This window comes from Poecile atricapillus, chromosome 3, assembly GCF_030490865.1.
Source record: "Poecile atricapillus isolate bPoeAtr1 chromosome 3, bPoeAtr1.hap1, whole genome shotgun sequence".
Lineage (NCBI taxonomy): Eukaryota > Metazoa > Chordata > Aves > Passeriformes > Paridae > Poecile > Poecile atricapillus.
In genome coordinates this window covers 108843830-108865810 of record NC_081251.1, presented here as the reverse complement: position 1 = coordinate 108865810, position 21981 = coordinate 108843830, and the positions used below count along the sequence as shown (strand labels likewise).

The following is a 21981-nucleotide window of genomic DNA, read 5'->3' as shown; positions in this document are numbered from 1 at the left end:
GATGCGAGAGCCCCGCCCCCTCCGCCCCGCGCCAGCGCCGCTCGCGCCCCCTCCCTCCCTCGCTCCCTCCCTTCATCGCTCGCTCCGTGCGCGGTCAGCGGAGCCTTTGCCGCAGTGACGGGAGCGGGATCGGGATCGGACTGGGAGTGGCGACGGCGGCGGCGACGCCGGACAACGCACAGCGAGGCCGGGGTCGGCGGATTCATCTGCGGGGGAGACGCCTGACGCCCACCCGCCGCCATGGTGAGGACCCTCCCTCGCTTCCCCTCCCTAGCTCTTCCCACCTCCCCGCTCCCGCCCCGCCGGAATATTCCAGACCGGGCCGGGTCCCCCACCCCCGCGGCCCCACCACCGCTCCGCCTCGGCGCTGCCCTGCCCCTGACCCGGCTCCTCCCGCCCTCGGGCCGTCCACGTCCTCCCGCGGGCGAGCGCCTCTTTGGGCTTCTTTCCTGGCTCTCCCCGGCGGCGGGCGCATCCCCCGCTCTCCCCCGCCGCCCACGGAACCCCGCTGCTCTCCGCCTCCTCCCTCCGCCGCCTTGGCAGCGCTGGTCGGGCTCGGCCCTTCCCTTCCCCAGCACCCTCTCACCTCACCCCCACCCGGCCCTCCCCGCGCTCCGGGGATTCGCGTCGCCCGGGCTGCGCCTCATCTGTTCCACAGAGGCACCATCGGCCCCCGGCGCCGTTTCCAAACCAAACTCCGGCAATTTCGGCAGCGCTGCCGTGCGGGGGTTGTTTCGCAGCTCCGCGGGGTTCTCCCCCCGCCCCCGGTGCAGCAGCAGTAGCGCTGTGCTGTTCGTGTGCGGACCGGAAAGCTGTAATGCACGTAGCCCAATGGACTGGATAATGTGCGCTGTAACTGGGCTGGGGCGGAAAGCTGACACTTCACACACCATGGGTACCCGGGGTTTGAGGCTGCGGGAGTGCCATGTGTCCAGGTGTGTGTGTGTGTCCGGGAGTCGCTCTGTTTTTTCAATCATGACGGGTTTAAATTTCCCTTTTTCTGCCGTCAAATTAACCTGGAGATACAGTATGGAGTCCTGTAGTATTTTACGTCGACACTAGGGGTGTCTCCTGCTTTTCACCGCTGCCAAGAAATCAACGCCCTTTTTTTAATAAACATTTATTTTAGCCTAAATTATCTAGTACCGTGGCTGCAGGAAGACCTGGCAATATTTCGGTTTTACAGCTGGAGAAATACAAGTAGTTTAAATTTTTTTTTGTTTGTTTTTAACCCTTTCAGAGCGAGGCTAGCTGGTTATCACATTAGACCTCACAGGGCCTGGAAGAAACCCCAAAATGGGTTTCTTTTTATTTTTAAGCAGGCATTGCAGTCTTTCCTTTAAAAAATAAAGTTGTGGCAGAAACTAATGTGTCATGCTCAGGCTGTTTTTGTGTGTACACTTTAATAGATGTGGCTTTGAAGAAGTGCTTTGAAATGTATAATGCTTTGGGTTTGGTTGGGGGCACATCAAGACTGTGAGGGGGAAAAAAGTTTGTATTTTGAGAACAAGGTATTAATGAATTTGAGGCTTAAAAAATTACTATCACTTATGCCATAGTTGCAAATACCACTAATTACTTTGACTGTATAGAGCATCATGAACAGTGATCATTTTCCACACAGTGATTGTGCTCATCCTGCCAGTAGTTGGGTCTTCTGTGAAAATTTTCTTCTCAAAGATCTGCCAGATAAGATAGACTAATATACATTAAAGGAAAGAAATATCCTTGAACTGTGATGCCCACATGTCTGTCAGGGACCTTTAATGAACTTATTTTTCATGTATTATTACCTTTGATTATTTTTTACTTGATTGTGTTGTAACTGAAGCTTTCTTATAATCTTTTGATGATGTAATCATGGTGATCATTACTTCATTGATTCTTGAATAGTAGTTGTGTATGATACATTGCAATGTGGAAATGCATATACTAGGGAAAAAAGGTGAGCTGAATGTTATCTCTATCAGTAAAGGTGCTTGTATCCTCAAGTGGAACACCACTGTAGCTGTATCACTACACTGGTTCTGGTAGCACCTGACCTTAGGTGCCTTTTAGTCTGAAAACCAATATAAAACTATACATTAACAAAAAACCACCCCCAGCATTTCATTTAAGTTGCTTTTGTTTTTGTCATTCATCAGGGGATGCTGTCATTGAAAGAGTTCAATTTAATGAAGGAGTACATAATGTTTCAAACCTTATGGTATTAGAGAGATTATTTTTTCACAGTTTAGAACATTTCTTTCGTGTTCTTACAGGAATAGAGAGCTGACAGTTATGGTGAAAAAAGAGGTGAATGTATTGTTGTGATTGTAGTAGGTAGCTTAAGATAAAACAAAAACATCTAGTGAGTCAAAGAGTGTTCTTCTGGCTGTTTAGGTATAGCCGGTTCTAAAATAATCTGTCAGAGCATACGATGACGAGTCCATTACATAATGCCAGAAGTAATGTTGATAAGCTATTTTTGTCAGAGTTGACTTAGCAAGTTTTTCCTATGAGTAGTGTTTTCTAGGAAAAGGTAAACAGCAGAGATAAAGGTATTAAATGATCTTTGTTTTAGATAGATAAATTCTGTCTTCTTGGAATGGTCTGTGTTCTAGTTCATATCCAGTTCTTGAACTTTATAGATGTAGTAGAGAAGCCCCAGAATTGTACAGGAATCACCCAAAATGTGTTACATCGTGCATCCATCTTAACTAGTCTCTTATTAATTTGTTTTGACTCACTTCACTTGAATACTAGTGCCTCTGGTGCATTTTCTCCAGCCAGAACTGATCTAACACTGGCTCTAAATTACTGCAGTAAAGAACTTCTAAACAGGTTTGTTTTTTGGTTTTTGGTTTTTTTTGCAATAAAACAAACAAAAAGAAAAGAATCCCAGAAGATCATCCTAAATAATCCGTTACTATGTAGCAGGGAAGGTGTTAAATGCTTTGGTTATTAGCTGAACAAAAAGCTAGTTATTCCTAAACAGGAAGATAGAGCCTATTGGTGAAGAAGGAAAATTAATTTTTAGAAAGTAATTATATTTTTTCCCCATTAATGTGGTAGAAGTAGAATTCTGTTTTTATATGGCTAAACTATTAATTTAACAGTAGGGAGGAATGAAAATTGAGTAGTTGAAGGGAAAATAGTTTGTGGTGGGCATACCTCAGGAGCGTCATGTAAGGCATCTGGCTTAGCAGGTGAAAGGAAAATTTTAAGGGAGTGAGATTAATAACACCTAAATTGTGGGGTTTATTCATATCTTAAAGTAGATGGGACTGTCTTCTGTCAATCAGAGCCAGAAAAAGAGAATTCAGTAATTCTGGTATTTCCGAGGAAACGAGATGGGGCAGAAATGCACATTTTTATGCCAAACTATTTCTCTTTGTCTGCTTCTGCCTCCTCACAGAATGGGTCAGGTTGGAAGGTACCGCAGTGGGTCACCCGGTTCAGCCTCCCTGCTCAAGCAGGGTCATCCTGGAGCGCACTGTGCAGGATTGTGTCCAGATGGTTCTGGAATATCCCCAGTGAGGGAGACTCCACGCCCTCTCTGGGTAATCTGTTCCATGCATGGTCACTGCACGGTAAAGTTCTTCCTCATGCTGAGGTGGAACTTCCAGTGCATCAGTTTCTGCCCATTGCTCTTGTCCTATTGCTCAGCACTGCCACGGAGAGCCTGATCCATCCTTTTGGAACCCTTCCTTCAGATACTGATACACACTGATTAGGTCCTGGCTCCCTCAGCCTTTCCTTCTAAGAGAGATGCTCCAGTCTCTTAATCTGCATGCTGAATTGGTGCTTACCTGGCAGTGTTACAGAAGAAATAGTTTTATTTTTTTTAATTGTAGGTGTTCTTAATAGTGTTCTTCTACTGTAATTCATAAATTAATCTTGTGTAAGATTTTTCAACATTGCTTTGATTTTTTTTTTTCTTCTAGTTTGAAAAATTTTGCTTTCCCTGTTTTTACTGCTTCTTTTTAGCTGTGTTTCACTAAAGAAAATTGTATCCTCTCCTAAAACGTTTTAAATCTGAATGGCAGTTGAGCATAAAATTCTGTAGGTTGGACTCAGTGATCTCAGAGGTCTTTTCCAACCTAACTGATTCCATGATTCCAAAGACACTGCTTTAACTATATGGAATAATGACCAAAAATTGTTTTCATGGAAAAAAATATTTTGTAATTTGAGCTAATACATGAGTTCTTGAATGCAATTTGCTCTCGATTTCCTTGCCCCTCCTCTTCCCTGCCAAATCTGTTCTCCCTTCTCTGTATAATATCATTTGTCAAGTTGTAATTGAGAGAAAAATTACACTGCACTGCTCTTTGTTCATTGGCAGCCAGTTCATATAGTGACACATTTCCCAGTTTTCCATCCTTGTTTTCTTCTGGACTGTATGTTTTTCTGTTTTCCTGAGCTTGTTTGTTCCTTTATGTTCCTTACAGAAGGACCATGGGGGTAAAGGGGACTGGCTATTTCCCTTCTTCCTATATGCTATTTCTTTGCCAGAATCAGCAGAAACGGAGAAGGTGCTACTATGTGATGTCCTTGTCATGATCCAACTCTTCTGCTGCTGGAGGAGTGAGCACTGCTAGGATTGGGCAGTAAAAATTGAAGTGGTGGGAAGGAATGATGACAAGCATATGTTGGCATAAAAAGAGGAGTAAAAAGTGCTTGTGCTTAAAGGTTACACAGCTGGTACCTGTGAGCAGGATACCATTAGAAAAAGCATCTTGTTTGACTTGCAGGCCTATGTTAATTAAAATATAGGAAAGTTGGAACTCCTGAAACAGTTGGAATTTTATTGGCTGACATGATTATATAAATTACTTAAATATGTTCTTTCTTTCCCAAAGACTAAGAATTTAACTTGCTGTGCTCTTGTGAAGATGGTAAATACTGCCCTTGTTCTGCAAACGGAACAGGTCGAGGTCATAGCAGGGCAATAGACTTAACCAAGGTCCTTCTTACTGTTTAGAAATTAGCATTAGTATGTGATACTGGAAATGTGTGTTTGTAGCTTTGAAAAGAAATATGTCTAAATCAAATTAACTGTTACAAATTTAGGGCTCTTGGAGTTAAAATGCCGCCACTAGAAAATGTGCTGTGTGTTGTCCATTTGGCTTAGGGCATGTGATGGTGTTCAGTGGTCCCTGGCTGCCTACTTCCAACATCTTTGTAGCAGTGTTTTAGACTCTTGAAGTAATTGCTTTGGGGTTTGAGCTGGGGATGGGCCTTCAATATCCTGCAAAAGCTACTCTGTTTCTTAGTTGTCAGTGGCCTAAAGTAATCTTGACACCAGCAGTGTCACAAAGATCAGCTGCAGAGGTTGTGTTAATGTCGTGAATGAAGTGGGAAAGTCTTGGACATGCACCAGCATCTTTTAATCTGTATAGGTAAATCTTTCTGTGTACCAATTCAGGTATTCTGGGAAAGTCCAGGACTAGAAGCACTATATTCTACTTAGTATATGATGTAGCTAGACTTTTTTGGTCACTGGATGAAATACTGTATTTAGTAATATATTTGGATTAGTTTAACCAGGGCTAAGCTTGAACTATATCTTGTCTTTCTGTTCAGGTCTTACATATATAATTTGTGTGGCAAAAGTCTGCGGAGAGTTGTTTTTTTGGTTTTTTTTTTTTTTTTCAATTTTCAGGTGTGTCTGAGAATAAAACCCCCATCTTTCAAGTGAAGTAATTTCTGGAGTGTCATTTATTTTTAATGTTGATGTTTTGTGTAGCTTGAAGATATTAATTTGGTAGCTATACTTTATTGGGCTTTTTCCGTGTAAGACTGTGTTTTATATGTTGCTACAAGCACTTTAACTGCTTGGGCAAAACTGTGTTGATGGTACAAAACAGGCTGGAGACTATATCTGACTCGTTTGTAATTTGACAGTCATTTGGCCCTGCTATTGATACTCCCTTCCACAATTAAGGAAGAAATCTAGTGATATAAATAATCCTTAACTGCATTAAAGAAGTTTTGGAAACCCGTTAACTGAGTTGGATTGAAGGCAGTATTTCTTACGAACTGCCAATAAAAATCTTGGCTTCCCAGCTGTAAACAGGTTGTGTCAGTTAGTGAATATTTGCAAAGTCTGTGTTGATGAACATTTCTAAGAAAACTTCAGGCAAAGAACTGAAGTCAGCTTAAAGTTAAAATAGTTTAAAACATTGCCTAAGTTAGGTAAGGTAGGAATTAAAAAAATGTAGTAGGATGTTTATGGAAGCAGTTCAGTCAGAATTTGGGAGGGGCAGGAGAGGAAGGAATGGGACAACAGGAAGCCCAGAAATGAAGCCCAGGGTTGATATGTTTCTGGGAAGAAACCAAGCTACTGGAAAAGTGGATTCAGCTGTGATTCTCAGAATACAATCCTAGGATCATCTTTAAATGCTGTGGAACTTTTTCTTCCTTTGATATATTTGTGACAAAAATGGATATTTTTTTACCCCTTATTTTCACCACCTGGAAACCATAGGACTCTTTTTCTACTTCTCTGTTGTTACCCTGTAACTCCTCTGCATACATTTATCAGATGTTTTGGGGTTTTTTGTAGTAAGTGGTAAAAGACAAAACCAGCTGTTGTTTAACTGCTGACTGTGTAGGTTCTGAGTAGCATCACTGAAGTTGAAGACGTTCACTTGAATTCTCTCTGCTGAATGACACTATGGCTAGCAGAGAGGACTTTAAAAGGAGTTATTTGGTTTGGTTTGTTGTTGGGTTTCTTTTTCAGTAAACTCCATGGCTATGCTTCAGGCCTGAGGTTATGAAGGAGAGCTCATGTACTTTGTAGTCATGATGACTGAACAGCTTTTCAGTCTTGTGTGTATAAGATGTTCCCTTGGGAAGTTTAATTTAGTATTGAGCCACTGCTAACAGGCTTAGCACTGTGGTATCTGAGCAGTCATGGGTCAGTTTTGTTGATAATGCTAATGTGACACTTCACGGATTTTTTTTAGATTAAAGCTTGATTGCATGTAGATCTGCTAACAAGTCTAGGAGAAAAACAAGCTATTATAAATAGGAGAACTTCTAAGCAGCAATAATAAAAATGTCAGATGAATGAATAGACTTGATTTCTATATTTGACTCAAGTAGACTATCTTGGCACTCTAATAACTTTTCTTCTTAGAGGTATCAAGTAAAATGCCTGTTTGCTACTTTTCCCAGTGATTCTTTAAAAAGCAGCGTTAGTTTTCCTGAAATATCTTATTCAAAACACTGTTTATTTTATTAATAAGACTAAAGCATTTGCAGTAGGTACCACTGGTGTTAGGGTTTTGGGGTTTTTTTTGTTTTCAGACAGTGCATTGAAAAATCAGATAAATGTAATTTGTAAAATATGAAAGGTTAGTAAGTTTGAATCTTGCATACTCTTGAATGTTATGGTGCAGCACTAGTGTTGGTGCAGCTGAGTTTTGCTAAAGGTCAGTTCTGAAAAATTCTCAAGGGTCTAAAATGGAGCAGAATGAGAAGATTGTGGGTTTATATGTAGACATTTTTATGTGATGTAGAAAGAACGTACTGCTCTATAGCAAGGGGCAGAGCAACTAAAGATTCCAGAAAAATTTGTTTTAGAGAAAGGATGGGTTTTACTAGTAGTTTAATCTACTTTCTTGGAGGTATTTTGTTGCACCTGTGCAGTGCCATAAATGTTGTGTCAAGTCAATCCTTGTTACCCAGTGTTTCGCAAAGAGCTGTTAAAGCACTTAGTTTAAAATGACAAGTGTTCTTTGATTTGCAGTTCGTATTACAGATTGGGATGCAAATGTATATGCGTTATATACTGCCTCTAGTGCTTGCAAACTGTAAATTTTGGTATGGCACATGAAGAGATAAGATGGTGGATAGCAGAAAGAGGGTGGCCCGTGGTTCTGTGGACAGGTTGTGATTACAGGCACAATTGTCAGTCTTTGTACGGTGCCTTGGAGTGGATTCTTGATTGCCAGCAACTGGCAATTATTACTGGGAGTCGCTGTGACTCTGTAGGGCTGCATCTACAGGACTTTTTTTGGAACCTATAGACCCAATAAACAGGAATAATTTTTCTAATGCTGCATTGTGTATACTCTTATTTTTGCTTTTACATACATTTACAACTTTATGTACATAAGAAAATTTCTGGCTTTTCAGGACAGCTGTTTCTGGTTGTATTGTCAATTACAGCAATTAATAAGTTTTGATTTCTATAATGATTAAGCAATCTTTAGCAAGTACTGTGAATCTTTTATTTAGAGATCTTAGAACTATTCTGGTAATGAGATTTTGGAAAATTCTTCAAACATTAGACATGAATGTTTATAAGCTACTGAAATTGGTTTGGATTTCTAATTTAATCTTTCGCGTACCCTATTATTAGTTTCTAGCAGAAGTGACAAACATCTCTGATACTCAATATTTGCATTCCTGTATGTAAGAAATAAGCCAATTCCTGCCCTGAAGAACTTAACCTAAAATATTCTTCTAAATAGCGTTTGAGTATTACTTAATATAACCAACTCCTGAATGGACATCACCTCAGTGTTATGACTAAAAATTGTCAGTACTTTCTCCATGACACATGTCATAAAAAGAAAACTGTTTGAAGGTTTCAAATACTCCACAGCAGGGAAAACCTGAATTGAAAGCATTTGTGTTGTTGAGGGTTTGTCTGTTCGGGACTTTTTTAGTGTCTTATTACGTTTCATTTTGCTTTCGTTTTATTGGGAAATCTGTGCTAATTGGAAGACTTTGAAAATTTGCAATGCATCTTCGGAAAACCGATTTCTAATTTGTGGAAAATTCTTGAGTGCTGGAAATTGTGTTCACTTCAGAATGGAACCTGGTAATGCCAGGAAGACCTGTTTAATGTTTTGTAAATTTCTTGATAATTACAATGAATTTGATCACTCAGTTTTGGATCATAGTGTTGGTAGGGCCTGTTTTCAAACCATATGATTCATTTTTATTCTTTGTGAATCCCTGAATAGCACAAACTAAACCAGAACTTAAAATGTCTCCTTTTATTAGCTGGCAGCTCCAAGTTCTGATTAAGTTGTTTTCCTTGAATAAAAAGGATAAAGACAAACTAAGGTTAGTGTTAACTGGTTGAGAATACGAACAATCTCTATATATCAGATTCTGTTTCTATGCAACAATTCCCCTTCTGCATAGCCTGCTTCTTCCTTTGGTTTGCACATCTTGCCCAGTTCGGCATCTTTGCCTCCTTGATTGTTTTTTGTTTGTGTCAGTTTGTGAAATCAAATCCTCATTTTTGAACTGTCTTTTCTGTTTTGAGATGTGTCATTTTCACAACTCTTCACAATGTTCTTCAGCCTCTTTTGTGATGGATCCTGAATGACATCTCGCCTACTTTGTGATTGTTTTTTCAATTGTGCTATTTCTTCTTTCTCTCTTCTTGTTGGGCAGCTGTAAGACATTTATCTCCTTTCAAACTCCGATTTCCCTTTTTGATTTCCTAAGTGGTATTGAACTGTTTATAAATCTCTTACATGGGAAGAAGGGCTCGTGACAGCATCCACTTATCTAGCCTGTTTCTGTGCAGAGCTGTACACTGAGCTGTGTGGCTTTCCTGACTGTTCCATCCCCTCATGGTAGAGTCTTTGTGAATTACTGATAGTTTCTGAATTGGTACTTGCACTTCCCTGCTCAAGGACATATGTTAAAACTGGTACTAAACTGTTGTATGCAGTAGAACTGCATAGGCTTTAGGCTTTTTTTTTTTTTTTTTTCCTCCAGACCTTTACAGATTAATTTATAATGCTTGTGCAACTGTTCCTAAAGCCCTACCCTTTGCAGTTAACACATGACCAAATACACTGTTGAAATCTAAAAACTTAGGAAAATCAGTTGGTAGAGAAAAATGTGCAGGTCCTGTTGTTCTTGACTGTTTCTAACCTATTTCTGTGAAAAGGGAATTACTTTGAGCTGCAGTAGAGTCTTTTACATTAAGTAGCATAATACTGTTATATGATGCAGTATAATCTGTTTATGTATCTTTGCTATATTTGCCCTCCATAAATGCCACTTGCAGTGAATCTGCTGTCTAAACTCCCTTAAATAAAGAAGCTATCTGAAGTTATTTTCTAACTGATAGTGATCTTCCATTCTTTCCTTGCTCAAGTTTGTTAACAGTTTGTGGCAAGGGACCTTTGCTAGCTACATGAGGAAGAAATACATTAATTATATAACATTAATGAATATATATAACCAGTTATATAAATATATTAACAAAGTAATTTGTATATTCATCACTTGTTGTCTAAGGATAACATGCTACATTTCATTTCTAGCTTAATTCTTACCTTTCATATTTGTCTAACCCTAATCAGGCACAAGGATCTGTAGCCATTTCTTGCAGAAATTAGGGAAGAGATCTGTTTACTTTGCTTGGGGTTCTGTGGCTGCTGTACCTCCTTTTCTGCTTTTTAGAAAAACCCTCAGCAAAGAGAAGTATTCTTATACTTTCTAGTGCTCACAGCATTACATACACAGCTGAAGTGTAGTAGTAGGAAACTGATCTAGTGGTTATTGTTTTTTTTCCAGCCTGTAGAGTTGAGGCTTTTGGACTTAAATGTCTTCTTGGTACAAGCCAATCCAGAAGTTCAGAAGTTTCTCAGAAGACTGAGCCATCCTTATATTTACTCATTTCTTGTGTTGGAAGTATCACAACTCACGTTTTTAAGAGGTTGTTTTTGATTCTACAGATATTGATAGCCTTTGGGTTTTTAAAGATTACTCAAAAAGAAGTTTAAATTTGCAAGCATGGTAACAAGTCCTATACCTTAAGTGACTGTGATTTCTGCAATCTACAAAAGGTGTTTGAAAAACAATGCAGAGGAAAGAAAGCCTATATTTCATACTCTTCATCAATCCAGTGGCAAGAGTGCTGGACTTGGAAGTATTACAGAGAATAAATTCTTTGACTGTTAATTTTGGAGGGGTATTGAAATACCAGATAACTTGGCAGTTTTTACAGGGATTAGTCTATAGAGCTGTTTGCTGAAGGTTCCTAGTTTTCTTTTTTGGTTTTATAGTTGCTTGAAATGCTGAGAATCAAACTGGCCTGATTAAAAGCAGCCTCATGAGAATATAGATAGCAAATTATATTTCAATGTGGCTTTAGGTCAAGTGAATATCTTCCTGTAAAGTAATTGTTCTGTTCCTATTTATATGTAGGTCAGCCAATGATGAAGTTGTTGTTACTTTGTGTTGGAGTGGAAGTTTGGACTGTTTGGACTGAAGTCTGTTTTCTGGGAAAAATTTGTTTTGTCTTCTAGTTGTTGTGGAGAAAGAGAAAAGCTGAAAGAGTTTTAATTACCTACTAAGTATTTTATCTGCAAAAATTGAGTGTTTTGGTTCTTTTGGGTAGGTTTGTCTTTCTTCATTTGACAGGCTATGGTATGCTAAATAACAGTTTGGCTATAATATTAATTTCTGGTGGAAACTGTGGAACTCCGTAGTTCCTCCAGGTTCTTGGTGATGATTGAATATTTTGGCCTAATATTTTGAATGAAGTTTTGTTCCTTTGTTCCCTGTGTTACTTTACTTTTCCAAATTTGAAGTTGTTCTTTCGCATGAACATGACAAAATTTACTGTTTGCAGTTGCTTGTATTTTTTTGTGTTCATATTCACCAACAAAGGGGAAAAAAAATCCTTCCTACTAATGAAGCGATTAAATTGGAGATCATAAGTGTCTGATATCCAGTGTATATTCATCACTGTCCCAAAAAACAAGATCAGTGTGATATGCTTTGGTTTTTTTGTTTCTCTTTAATATCTTGTTAAATGTAAGTTAATGTAATTTCTTTGTTAAGATGTTGACTGTTAACTCTGAAAATCCCAGGACACCCGAGTTACTTGATAAAGTCCTCAGTTGCATTTTATGGTTTCTCCCGTACTCTTTAGATAAGCTTTTGCACTATATGCTTCCAAAGCTTCTTTGAAATGTTCTCTAAAGCTCTTCAGCTCTATTTTTGTTATGCATAAAGATTTGTGGTTTGTTTAAGGTTTGTGGGGTTTTTTTTGTATCCGGTCATTGATGTGTCTGTTCTCTTGCAGTCATTTGTATTTTCTATCTTGTTTTGTACTTGGGATTACAAATGTTCTGGACAGTATGGGCTTGGTTTCATTTTTACTAGTGTGGGTTAGTCCGTCTAACAGCACAGTCATGGGTTGGATGATTGAGAAACTTTGCTGCAATTGTCTTTAAAGCTGAAAAGGTTAGCTGCCATGGTCACCTCTTTTAGCTAAGGGAATTGAATAAACTTCAGTTTGAGCTGTAAACCTAGAAAGAAATACTGTAGATGAAGCTGATATATTGACCTAAGTGGAACAAATAAATTATTATCTTGCAAAATTTTTTATGACCTCTTCAGAAGCACTGGAGGAATAACCTGTTAATCCCAAAGACTTCCCATTAATTGCATCACAACTTTGATTTAATGGTGGCAGAATTTTATTGTTCCCCTAGTAAAGGTTGTGTTGCTTCAGAATCCTTCTGGGAAACTCCTTTCCTTGGCTTTTTGAAAGTTCATTATTCATTTATGCTCTTAAAATTACAAGGTTCTGAGAATTTTTGAGAGTGATGCAAGCTTTAGAAATGTGAGCTTTGAAGTGATTGGATAAGCAGATTGGGTTGTTGCTGCTAGAGTAGCAGCTGGGAACTGCCAAAAATGAAATTGTGAAATGTACCTTAGCTCATAAATTAACACTTTTGTTCCTGTCACCGGTTTTCTCTCAAGTTGTATTTACAGATTGCAATGTTTTTGCAGGTTTTTAAAATGAGAGCTCTTATTTTTTTCTGTGTTTTTTCATACATAGGAGATTTTGCTTTTCTCCTTCAAGTAACAATTTTAATTTTTGAGTTTTCTAAATGTTGGCACAATCTCTTCTCTGCCTTACCTAGTTTTAAAAACTCACTATGTTTGTTTCTAGCACTGTTTATTATCTGTCTGTCTGGCATACTGCAAGCTCTGTTAGGGAGATCATAAAATTCAACAGAAAATGTGAATAGTCTCACATATTACAGATGGAACAATTGAGTTAAGTTTATAGTAATCTAGTTATCCTTTGGGTTTTTATTATGTCTACATCAAACTTGTGTGAGATGATTTGGGGAAGTATGTACATACCTAGTAAATGATGGTATCAGTGTACATTCTGACCTCATGACTTCTTTTTTCTCTAAATTCAGGAAAAGGACTTTGCAGTCAAACTGCTTTTATCTTTGGTCATTCTTCTTAAGCAATTTAACAAAATGCTCTTTGTTGTTTCTGCTGGGTCTGTATGTCTCATTCTGTCTTGGGTGACTTTTTTTTTTCTGGGAGACGCTGCAGGTGAGTAATTAGTGTTTGTGTCTGCATGTACAGATCTATGATTAAACCAAGTACTTAATCATACCTTCAGGATCTTGCAAGTCTAGATTTTTGCTGCAAGATGAGCAAGTGTAACTGAGTTCAGATAGGGAATGCTATGGGATTGATATATATGGATATAAATCATACAATACCTGCTGTAAGTGGACAGACTTTATAGATTGCTTTTCAGTCCTGATCACTTGAAATTCAAAAGACTAAAATTTAAAATAAGTGTTTTTATCCCATTTGAACAGATGCACTTTTTATTGTTATGTTTCCCTTAATAAAGCCAAATGGTGTATTAAAGGCTGAATCCTCTTATGAATTACACTCTTGATTCCTTTAGTTTTTCTGTCTGGTAGAGGCTTTGGCAACAGGAGCCGTCTCTAGTTTCGGGTTTGCTTTGTGCTTCACTGGTTTAGGGCTTCCCTGTGATATCCTAGAATAGTTACTTGACTGTGATGGCCTTAAGCCATTAATATCTCACATTGGAGGAGACCCGTGGACAGTGAAGGATTTAAATAAAGCATAGCATAAGTTACTGGCCAACTGCCAGCCAGGGGACAAGTGGCTTCCCTTAAAATGACTGATGGAGCTTGAGCAGAGACGTGACTGGATTAGATGGTGACTAAGGAGTAAACTGTGGGCTTTTCCTAAGACTTGGGCAGTCTTTCTTACCTCCTATATCCAGAAAGGGGATGTAGTAGAGCCTGACGTGTATGCAAGAGGGGAGAGTCTTCTAAGGAAGCATGATTTACTTTGTTATGAGAAAATTGAGTAAATGTATCCAAAATAAGTTTGTTTGTTTTGGTTTTTTTTTGATAAGACTCTCCTTTCTTTTTTTTAATGTGGCAGAGGGAATTATAACACTCGGCATACTTGAAAGAAGCAATGCCAGAGTGCTGTAACAGCTTTAACCTGACTTGATCTCTACTGTAATCCCAAATCCACCAATCCCCTTTGCCTTGGTTCATTATCTCTGATGTCTGCAATTTAAATATGTTGAAGAATTAGGTATTAATCTTTTTTTGCGTTCCTTCAGTACTGAAGGTCACAGAGTATTTTCTTTAGAGGCAGGAGTAAAAGTTTAGGCTGCTTTGGGGGTAAAACATATTTAAAACTTGCAATCTTCTTCTTTCAAAGGTAAGTTAAAATAAGCTGTGTTTGGTTTTGTGGTTTTGTTTTCATTTTGAAAAAAATGATTTTTTTTCCCCCCCTGAAGTTCCCTCTTTTCTCTATATAAAATGCTTACAGCCTTCCTTGATGTTTGCTGTTGATTAGTATTCAGGTGAGGTATTTAGAATAGTTAACAACAGCTGTATGACATACCTTTTGTACTTTTATGGTTTCACTTTTAAGATCATACATAAAAACTGAGCACTGATACAAGTTCAGTTTATCAGATTTCTGGTAAACTTTACAAGAAATGTAACTGAAAGTGTCCACAAAAAGTCACTATAAAATTTCAAGGGCTAATGATTGGCAGATATAGGGGAGAACATAGTTTTGCTTAGTGTCTAAATGGAAGTTCTATCCAACACCAAGGTGGAATGGAAGAGTACATTGGCTGGCTTACATCACTGGATTTAAACTGCTGGGTGGAATTGTAACAGAGATGCTAGGGAGCTGTGGATGTAGTATGCTAGATCATTGCAGCCTCTTGGAAATTGTGCCTGCCAGAAAATGGAAAATTCCTCTTCCTATTCAAAAGAAACCTTAAATTGATTGGACAGCAATGTGTGAACTAAATATAATTGTAAGATTTCTTTTTAATCCCAAATGAAATGTGTGTGTTTTTCCAGCTCTTCTAGATTATTTTTTTCAAAGAGAAAAGATTATTAGACTTCTAAAGCTTTTGATACTTTGTTTATTACATTATCTGAGCCATTGAAAATGTGCTTCTTGGTCTTTCAACTTCTGTACAACCAACTTTGGAATAATACTTATATTTGTGTTTATATCCCCTTTATCCCTGTATTCTTAGGGAACTGTTAACAGCTCAAAGGAAGGTAAAAAATAATCAAAGAATTATTAAGGTTGGAAAAGAACTCCAAGATCATCAAGTCCAATTTGAGTGATTACTATCATGCCCACTAAACTGGAAAAGAGGCATGTCAACTTATTTTTTTTAACACTTCCTGAGTTGGTGACTCCACCACAGCCCTGGGCAGCTGGTTCAAATATTTAACCACTTTTGCTGAAGAAATTTTTCTGCCATGAACCTCCCTGGTGCAACTTGAGGCGGTTTCCCTTGTCCTTTTCGTAGCAGAGCCTGAACCCCACCCTGGCTACAGCCTCCTTTCAGGGAGTTGTAGCGAGATAAAGTCCCCTCTGAATCCCCTTTTTTCCCCTGCTAAATATCCCCAGCTCCCTCAGCTGCTACTCATGGGACTTACGTTCCAAACCTTCCCTGAACTTGCTCCAGCACCTCAATGTAGTTTTTGAAATGAGGGGCCCAGAGCTGGATAGAGGTTTTGAGGTGTCACCAGTGCCAAGCACAGGGGAAGAATTACATTCCTGGTGCTGCTGGCCACACTGTTCCTGATGCTGCCAGGATGCCCTTGGCCTTCTTGGCCACCTGGGCACACTGGCTTGTGTTCAGCTGCTGTCAGTCAACACCACTGTGTCATTTTCCTTTGGGTCACTTTCCAGCTACTTTTCCCACAGCCTGTGGTGCTGTCTGGGATTGTGACCCAAGGACAGGACCCCACTTCACCTTGTTGAACTCATACCATTGGCCCTGACCCATTGATCCAACCTGCCCAGATCCCTCTTGCAGAGCCTTCCTACCCTCCAGCAGAGCAAAACTCCCATAGTGTCATCTGCAGAATGACTAAGAGCACTCTGGATCCTCCTGTCCAGATCATTGATAGAGTATTAAATATGACCTGCCCCAAAACTGAGCCCTGGGGAGCTGGTGACAGGCCTCCAGCTCAACACAGCTCCATTCACCACCACTCTTGGCTTGGTCATCCAGAGAGTTTTTGGACTCCTGGCCCATCTGAGCCATGCGGAGACAGTTCCTCCAAGAGAATGCTGTGGGAGACAAATGTCAAAGACTTCCCTAAAGTGCAGGTAAATTACATCCACAGCCTTTCCTTCATCTGCTAAGTGGGACACTGCCATAGAAGGAGTTGAAATTGGCCAAGCAGGGCCTGCCTTGCATGAACCCAGGCTTACTGGGACTGATAGATACACTAATTGCTCTGGTTCTGCGTGCAGTGTGTGATTGCACCCAAAATAACCTAAATACCAACATTTAAGGTCAGTTCATAACTTTCATAGTTTGCTTTTGCAGCTATGTCTTCAGGGGTCCAGGAGAAAATGACTATAATATATTGCTACAATATGCATCTTGTTGCTGGTTGATTAAAGAATTAAATAAACAAGTGGTGGATATTCTTCCATAAAAATACTGTTCATTCTTTTGCATATAGACCATTGAAGGATTTATTTGGTAAGGAAATACCAAAACAGATTTCTTTCATTACTTGTGCCATCCTGTGAATTCAATATATATTGCTGGTTCTAGCTGTTAAGAGTTGTGTTCATAATAAGAGTTACTGATTTTAATGGCAAATTTTACTTGAAGAAGCGTAGATATTTATAACTCTTACATACCAGTGAAATACCTGAGTCCTTCACTGTCACACTTGTGGTCTGTGCTACTTACCTGGTAACATTATGGCTGCTTCTCTGTTTTCTTACCTTATTTTTTACTTTAATCCTTGACTTTCCTGTATAACCTATAAGAATTTGCTGCTCATTTGTATCCTCTTTAATTCCTTCTGTTTCACATGTGGATTACTGGAGGCTTGTCGTCCTGAAAACTCAGTTTTTCGATCTTGACATAGTTTCTAAAGACTTTCCCAAGACAGTAACTGTAAACATAGATATGTATATATTCTTTCTGATACACATCTTTCGATGGACACCTCTCACAGCCAGTGTGGTTAGGAAAGTGTTATCCTGACTATCCCCTCCCTGGCCATGGTCAGAAACCTATAAATTTTGAGAGAAATAATAATGCTTTCTTCTTCCTTCACCACACCTCGAACTGTGTCCGTGTGACTAATTTTGTGTCCAGCAGCAGCAAAGGCTCACACCACAGGGTAGCAAGATGCCCAGATTTGACAGTCCAGTGCCAGAAAATATATTGGATTTTTGGATAGCCAAGGTGATGGCCATGGAAATGTCATGGACTTGGGTTACAACAATGAATAGAACGAACATAAGCAGAGCTGAGGTGGGGAAAATTGTTGTGTAGTCATGAAGGCTCAATAAATTGTCATTTGAACTGAATTCAGCTTGGAAGTCTTGGATCTTAAATTGCTGTCATACTGTCCTCGCTTCAGGATAGACTGGATTTGTTGTTGACCTGAAAACATAATGTATGATTGGTGAGTGTGGTCTAGCTTACTGCTAGGAGATATTTAATTTTTGAACTTACTGAATGTGAGGTGGGTGTCACCTCACATGAATTTTTATGTATTTCTTTAATTCCTTCTTTAGCACATGTTCTTAGAAAACAGGCTGAGAATTTGGGCTCAACAGTGAAACTGTCACTGCTCTCAGGCTGAACTTCCACAAACCTTCTTATTCAATGTCTTCTAATTTCTTGGGTTCACTTAATTTTGCATCACAAAATCTAACTCAACATTAGTACCAGTGTAAGAACCTCAGAGGTAGATTTCTTTGAGTAAAGGCCTTGTGTTAGAGAACTGCTAATTGGAGGAGAAAGGATTTAGGAGAGTTGCACTCTCTCTGCCTGGAATACTTTTAAGCAAAGCCAAGTACTTAGTAGTTGCTTTGCATAAAACAATGCAGAAGTCACCAACATGTTTTAAATGTTACTTGCTAAATTTTGGCAGCTGGTTCACACTATTACCAGTTCTTCAGTTAAGTCTTGTTTTCAGGTAATTATGTTTGGATATTCAAATTTTAGGCAGATTTATTTACTGCCTACAATAAAAAGCCTAAAAGGTGACTTAATTACTCCAAGTCAAAACACAGATGCCAAATTCCCTGGTGGTCTTATCTATAACATTTCCGTTACAAGTTTCCTTTTTCTGTATATAAATTGAATATTTCTGTTAAATAGAAGATAATGAGTGACATATTTTTCTTGATTCATAGACTCCGCTTGGACTGATACAACATTTCTGTGTTGAGTAGTTTGTTCAAGGGTTTTTGAGTTTTTTTTCTTCTTGTTACTGAATTTAACAAAAAAGGCAAAGTATAAATATATTCATACTCTTCATGAAGATTAAAGTATTTTTCTTGCTGCTTTTTTTTTGGCTGAAATCTTGTTCTTGCTTTTGTTGTTTTAAAGCTGTATTTTTTGTGGTGTCTACAGAAACTTCGTGTGTGTCTTTCATCTGCTCTCTGGTAAACTCCTTTTAATGTTTTAATTCTCTGGTAAATTCCTTATAAAATGTATAAATTACAATAGGTGAGATCTTGCATATTTTTGTGACCAACATTTAATTCAGAAATTCAAATATTAAAGTGGCTTAAAGCTTCCTGGGCTTTGTGTGAAATTTATTTTAAACCACTGTAGATGTGTCTGTGTGGCATGTCCTATTCATGCAGAAATTTATAGAGTCTTGAAAACACATACCCTCATTTTTAGTTTGCCTATTTGCTTGCTGTTTTTTAGTGAGGAATACCAACCTCTGACAGCCAAAGCTCTAGTAATTTGTTAAACAATGATGGTTGAAAAAACCCCAACCAAATCAAACTTCTTTTCACCAAGCAGTTCTTCATTGTTAAAGCTTTATGAAAGTGACAATACATGGAAAATGAGCTCGAAGGAGGAGGAAGAATTCTCTGCAACAGGTAATTGTCATCAATCATTAATTCTGGTGGTTGGGAGAAGAATGAGAAAAGACAGATAAGCATTTTGTGTGTTTGTGAAACGGGGAAGAGGGTCTTGTGGACTCTCACTAGAAGTGAGCTGCTAGCTGTTTCCATCTTTCATTTTAATACTCCCATTCTTTTGAGTTGTAGTAAGGGATGATGGAAAGCAGCGTTTTTGTAACTTAAGAATTGAAGTTAGCTATCTTGATAATGCCTAGTTCTGGTCCCCAGCTGACATGACTTGGACTGTTTCACTGCCTGCTGAAGTTGCTTGCTTTTGCTGACAGTGGTAATAAATAGTGTAGAAGGTATAGGAGCAGATGCAAGAAGCACAGCATACAGTGTGTTGCCAACACCTCAAGAGGTGCCCTTGCATTAAAAACACAAATGCAGGAGCATCTAGTGCAGAGGTGGAACAGCCAGTGCTGTGACAAGGCAGTTGGCAATTTTAAGGCAATTTACAAGGATGAACATCTTGCATTGCTTTTGTATGCTGCTGGAGAAAGTAGTAAATCTTGGTCAACTACGCCTGTACATGAACTAAAGAGGTCAGGAGACCACTTTTGCTCTGTGTTGAATTTACTGCCTGGCTGTGGAAACAAATCAGAATCTTTGAAAGAACTAATGTTTTAGACTGTCCAGGAATTAATTTTCATTTGTAGTGACTCACACGCCCTCCCACCCCCTTTGGAGGGCTGAATTTCAGATTAGTCCTAAGGTGAAATTGTGGTTTGCTGATATTTAAACACATTTTCTGCTTTTATTAAAAAAAAAAAAAAAAGAAAGGCAAAAAAAAAAAAGGCAAAAAAGAAAACTAATTGAGGGCTAAGGCTGTGATTTATCTCTCTGAACTATTTTCAGAAAAATGCACATCATGCAGAAAAGTAATGCATAATCAGACCTAGAAACAGTGTTCTACTAATATATGCTGAAGAACTGCTTTGCAGTGTGATGTCTGTGTACAAGCTGTTTTGTATAAACAACTGCAGCTAAGAATTGAAATTATGTTACTAATTTGGCTAATTGCTAATTTCCTTTTTTATTTTCTATCCATAGATCTTCATGTCTTTCACTAAGAGGAAACTTGTCAAGATAATTGCCTTAACTATTGTACCTTGGAGCAGCATGTATAAAACTGATCTTAAGAAGAAAGAGTGATTAGTATTTGAAATAACTGCCAGGGGAGAAAAAATCAACAAAGACTTTTTTATTTATAATTTACAGAAGGTATAATAACTAAAGTCCATTAAGAGGTTATTCTTACCTAGTAAAAAGGTACAGCTGCTGAAAGGAGAAAAGAATACTTAGTAGAAAATTGCAAAACCTACTTTTGTTCTTAAAGGAACACATTATGTGTCACATCAGCTCCTTTAGTGATGTGTTTTGACTTCTCTCTAGGAAACTGGTATTTCTGCAATACTCAGAACTGGGTCAGCCTTCCATTAGTAGATTTTGGACTTTTCCCTTATCTGTAATTATTTTTGTCAACAAGTCGTGATTTTTGTGGCTTTTTAACTGGGAATTAACGCACAGGCTTCTAACAGCATTTAAGAAAATTTCAAGACTATTCTAAAAGGATAAGGATATTCAAAGTATCTGTAGTATCTCAGCTGCATTTTCTACTGATGCAGCTTGGGAGAGAGTGGAGTTCCTGCAGTCTGGTTGGGATACCCAGATGCAGCTGAGGAAGAAGGCATGTTCTACACTGGGTGTAGGTGCCAAGTAAATCTCTTGTGGAGCATTGACTCTGTAAAAGCTGCATTTCTTCAACAAACCATGTGTCACTGGTTTCTAAATGTGCTGAAATAGTGTATATGAGCAGATACTCTTACTTTTTGTGAGGTATGATAAAGATATATCTGGCAGGAAACACTAATATTATAATGAGGTTTTAAAATTGACAATCTAGGGCTGTGTCAGAACCTTGTGACTCAGATGCATTTGTATAAATGAACTTTTATATTGGAGATGAAATTACAACTTTGGAGTTTTACACTGGCTTTAGTCTTTATAGATTAGTATAATTTAAAACTATAAAATAAAGTGTAAATGCAGTGTTACTTTAATGAATAAGTTGTATAATTATCGTGATCATTTGCAGTAACTCAAATTTTCTGTTAGTGCACTCAATCACAAAGAATATTTTTCAGCGTTCTTTAGAATGCTTCCTTACCTGGCGTTAAAATTAGGTAATTGTTTGCATTAAAACTGTACAGATAAAAATGTGTATCCAGTTTATTTCCTTTTACTTAGAGGGTCTGTTTGATACTTAATGATGTCTCATAGCTGTGCTTCCCTCCCTACTTTTTTTCTGAACACCTGAATGTGGATATAACTCTAGACCTTCCATTTTTCTTACTGTCTGCCTATTCTTAAACAATCCTTGCTTCTTAAGCAACCAGAATATTCAGCCAGCTTAGTGCTTGTGTTTCAAGGTTTATCTCCTGTCTCAGAGCATATACACTTACTGATTGTATTTGGGGGCAAGTAAGCAACCATCTTGTACTGCTGCTGATGGAATAGGATAAAAAATGCCTGCTCCAGAAACCAAATCATTCCTCTTAACCTCTGAAGATCAAGGCTTTGGTATAGAGCACCATCTTTGTGTTTGTCCAGGTCACAGCAGTGTAAACAGGAATTTTGGCATGAGTAGTTCAGATGTTTATTTGTACCACACACACCCCCCACCCCCCCATCAACCTCCTATTAAATCTTACAAGAATTTTGGATTCTCCTGTGAAGATGAATATTCAACGCATCAATAGCAGG

The 21981-nt window shown here is 38.5% G+C and overlaps 1 protein-coding gene across 1 annotated transcript in view; it reads left to right on the top strand.

Annotated features, from left to right (window-relative positions):
* The first annotated feature begins 4 nt into the window (after positions 1 to 4).
* The window catches only part of PPP3R1 (protein phosphatase 3 regulatory subunit B, alpha), a 39299-nt gene continuing 17322 nt past the window's right edge, over positions 5 to 21981 (top strand). Inside the window, exon 1 of the mRNA XM_058834092.1 lies at positions 5 to 243. Coding sequence (XP_058690075.1) covers positions 241 to 243 — 3 coding nt within the window. The 5' untranslated portion in view covers positions 5 to 240. The remainder of the gene's footprint in view (positions 244 to 21981) is intronic.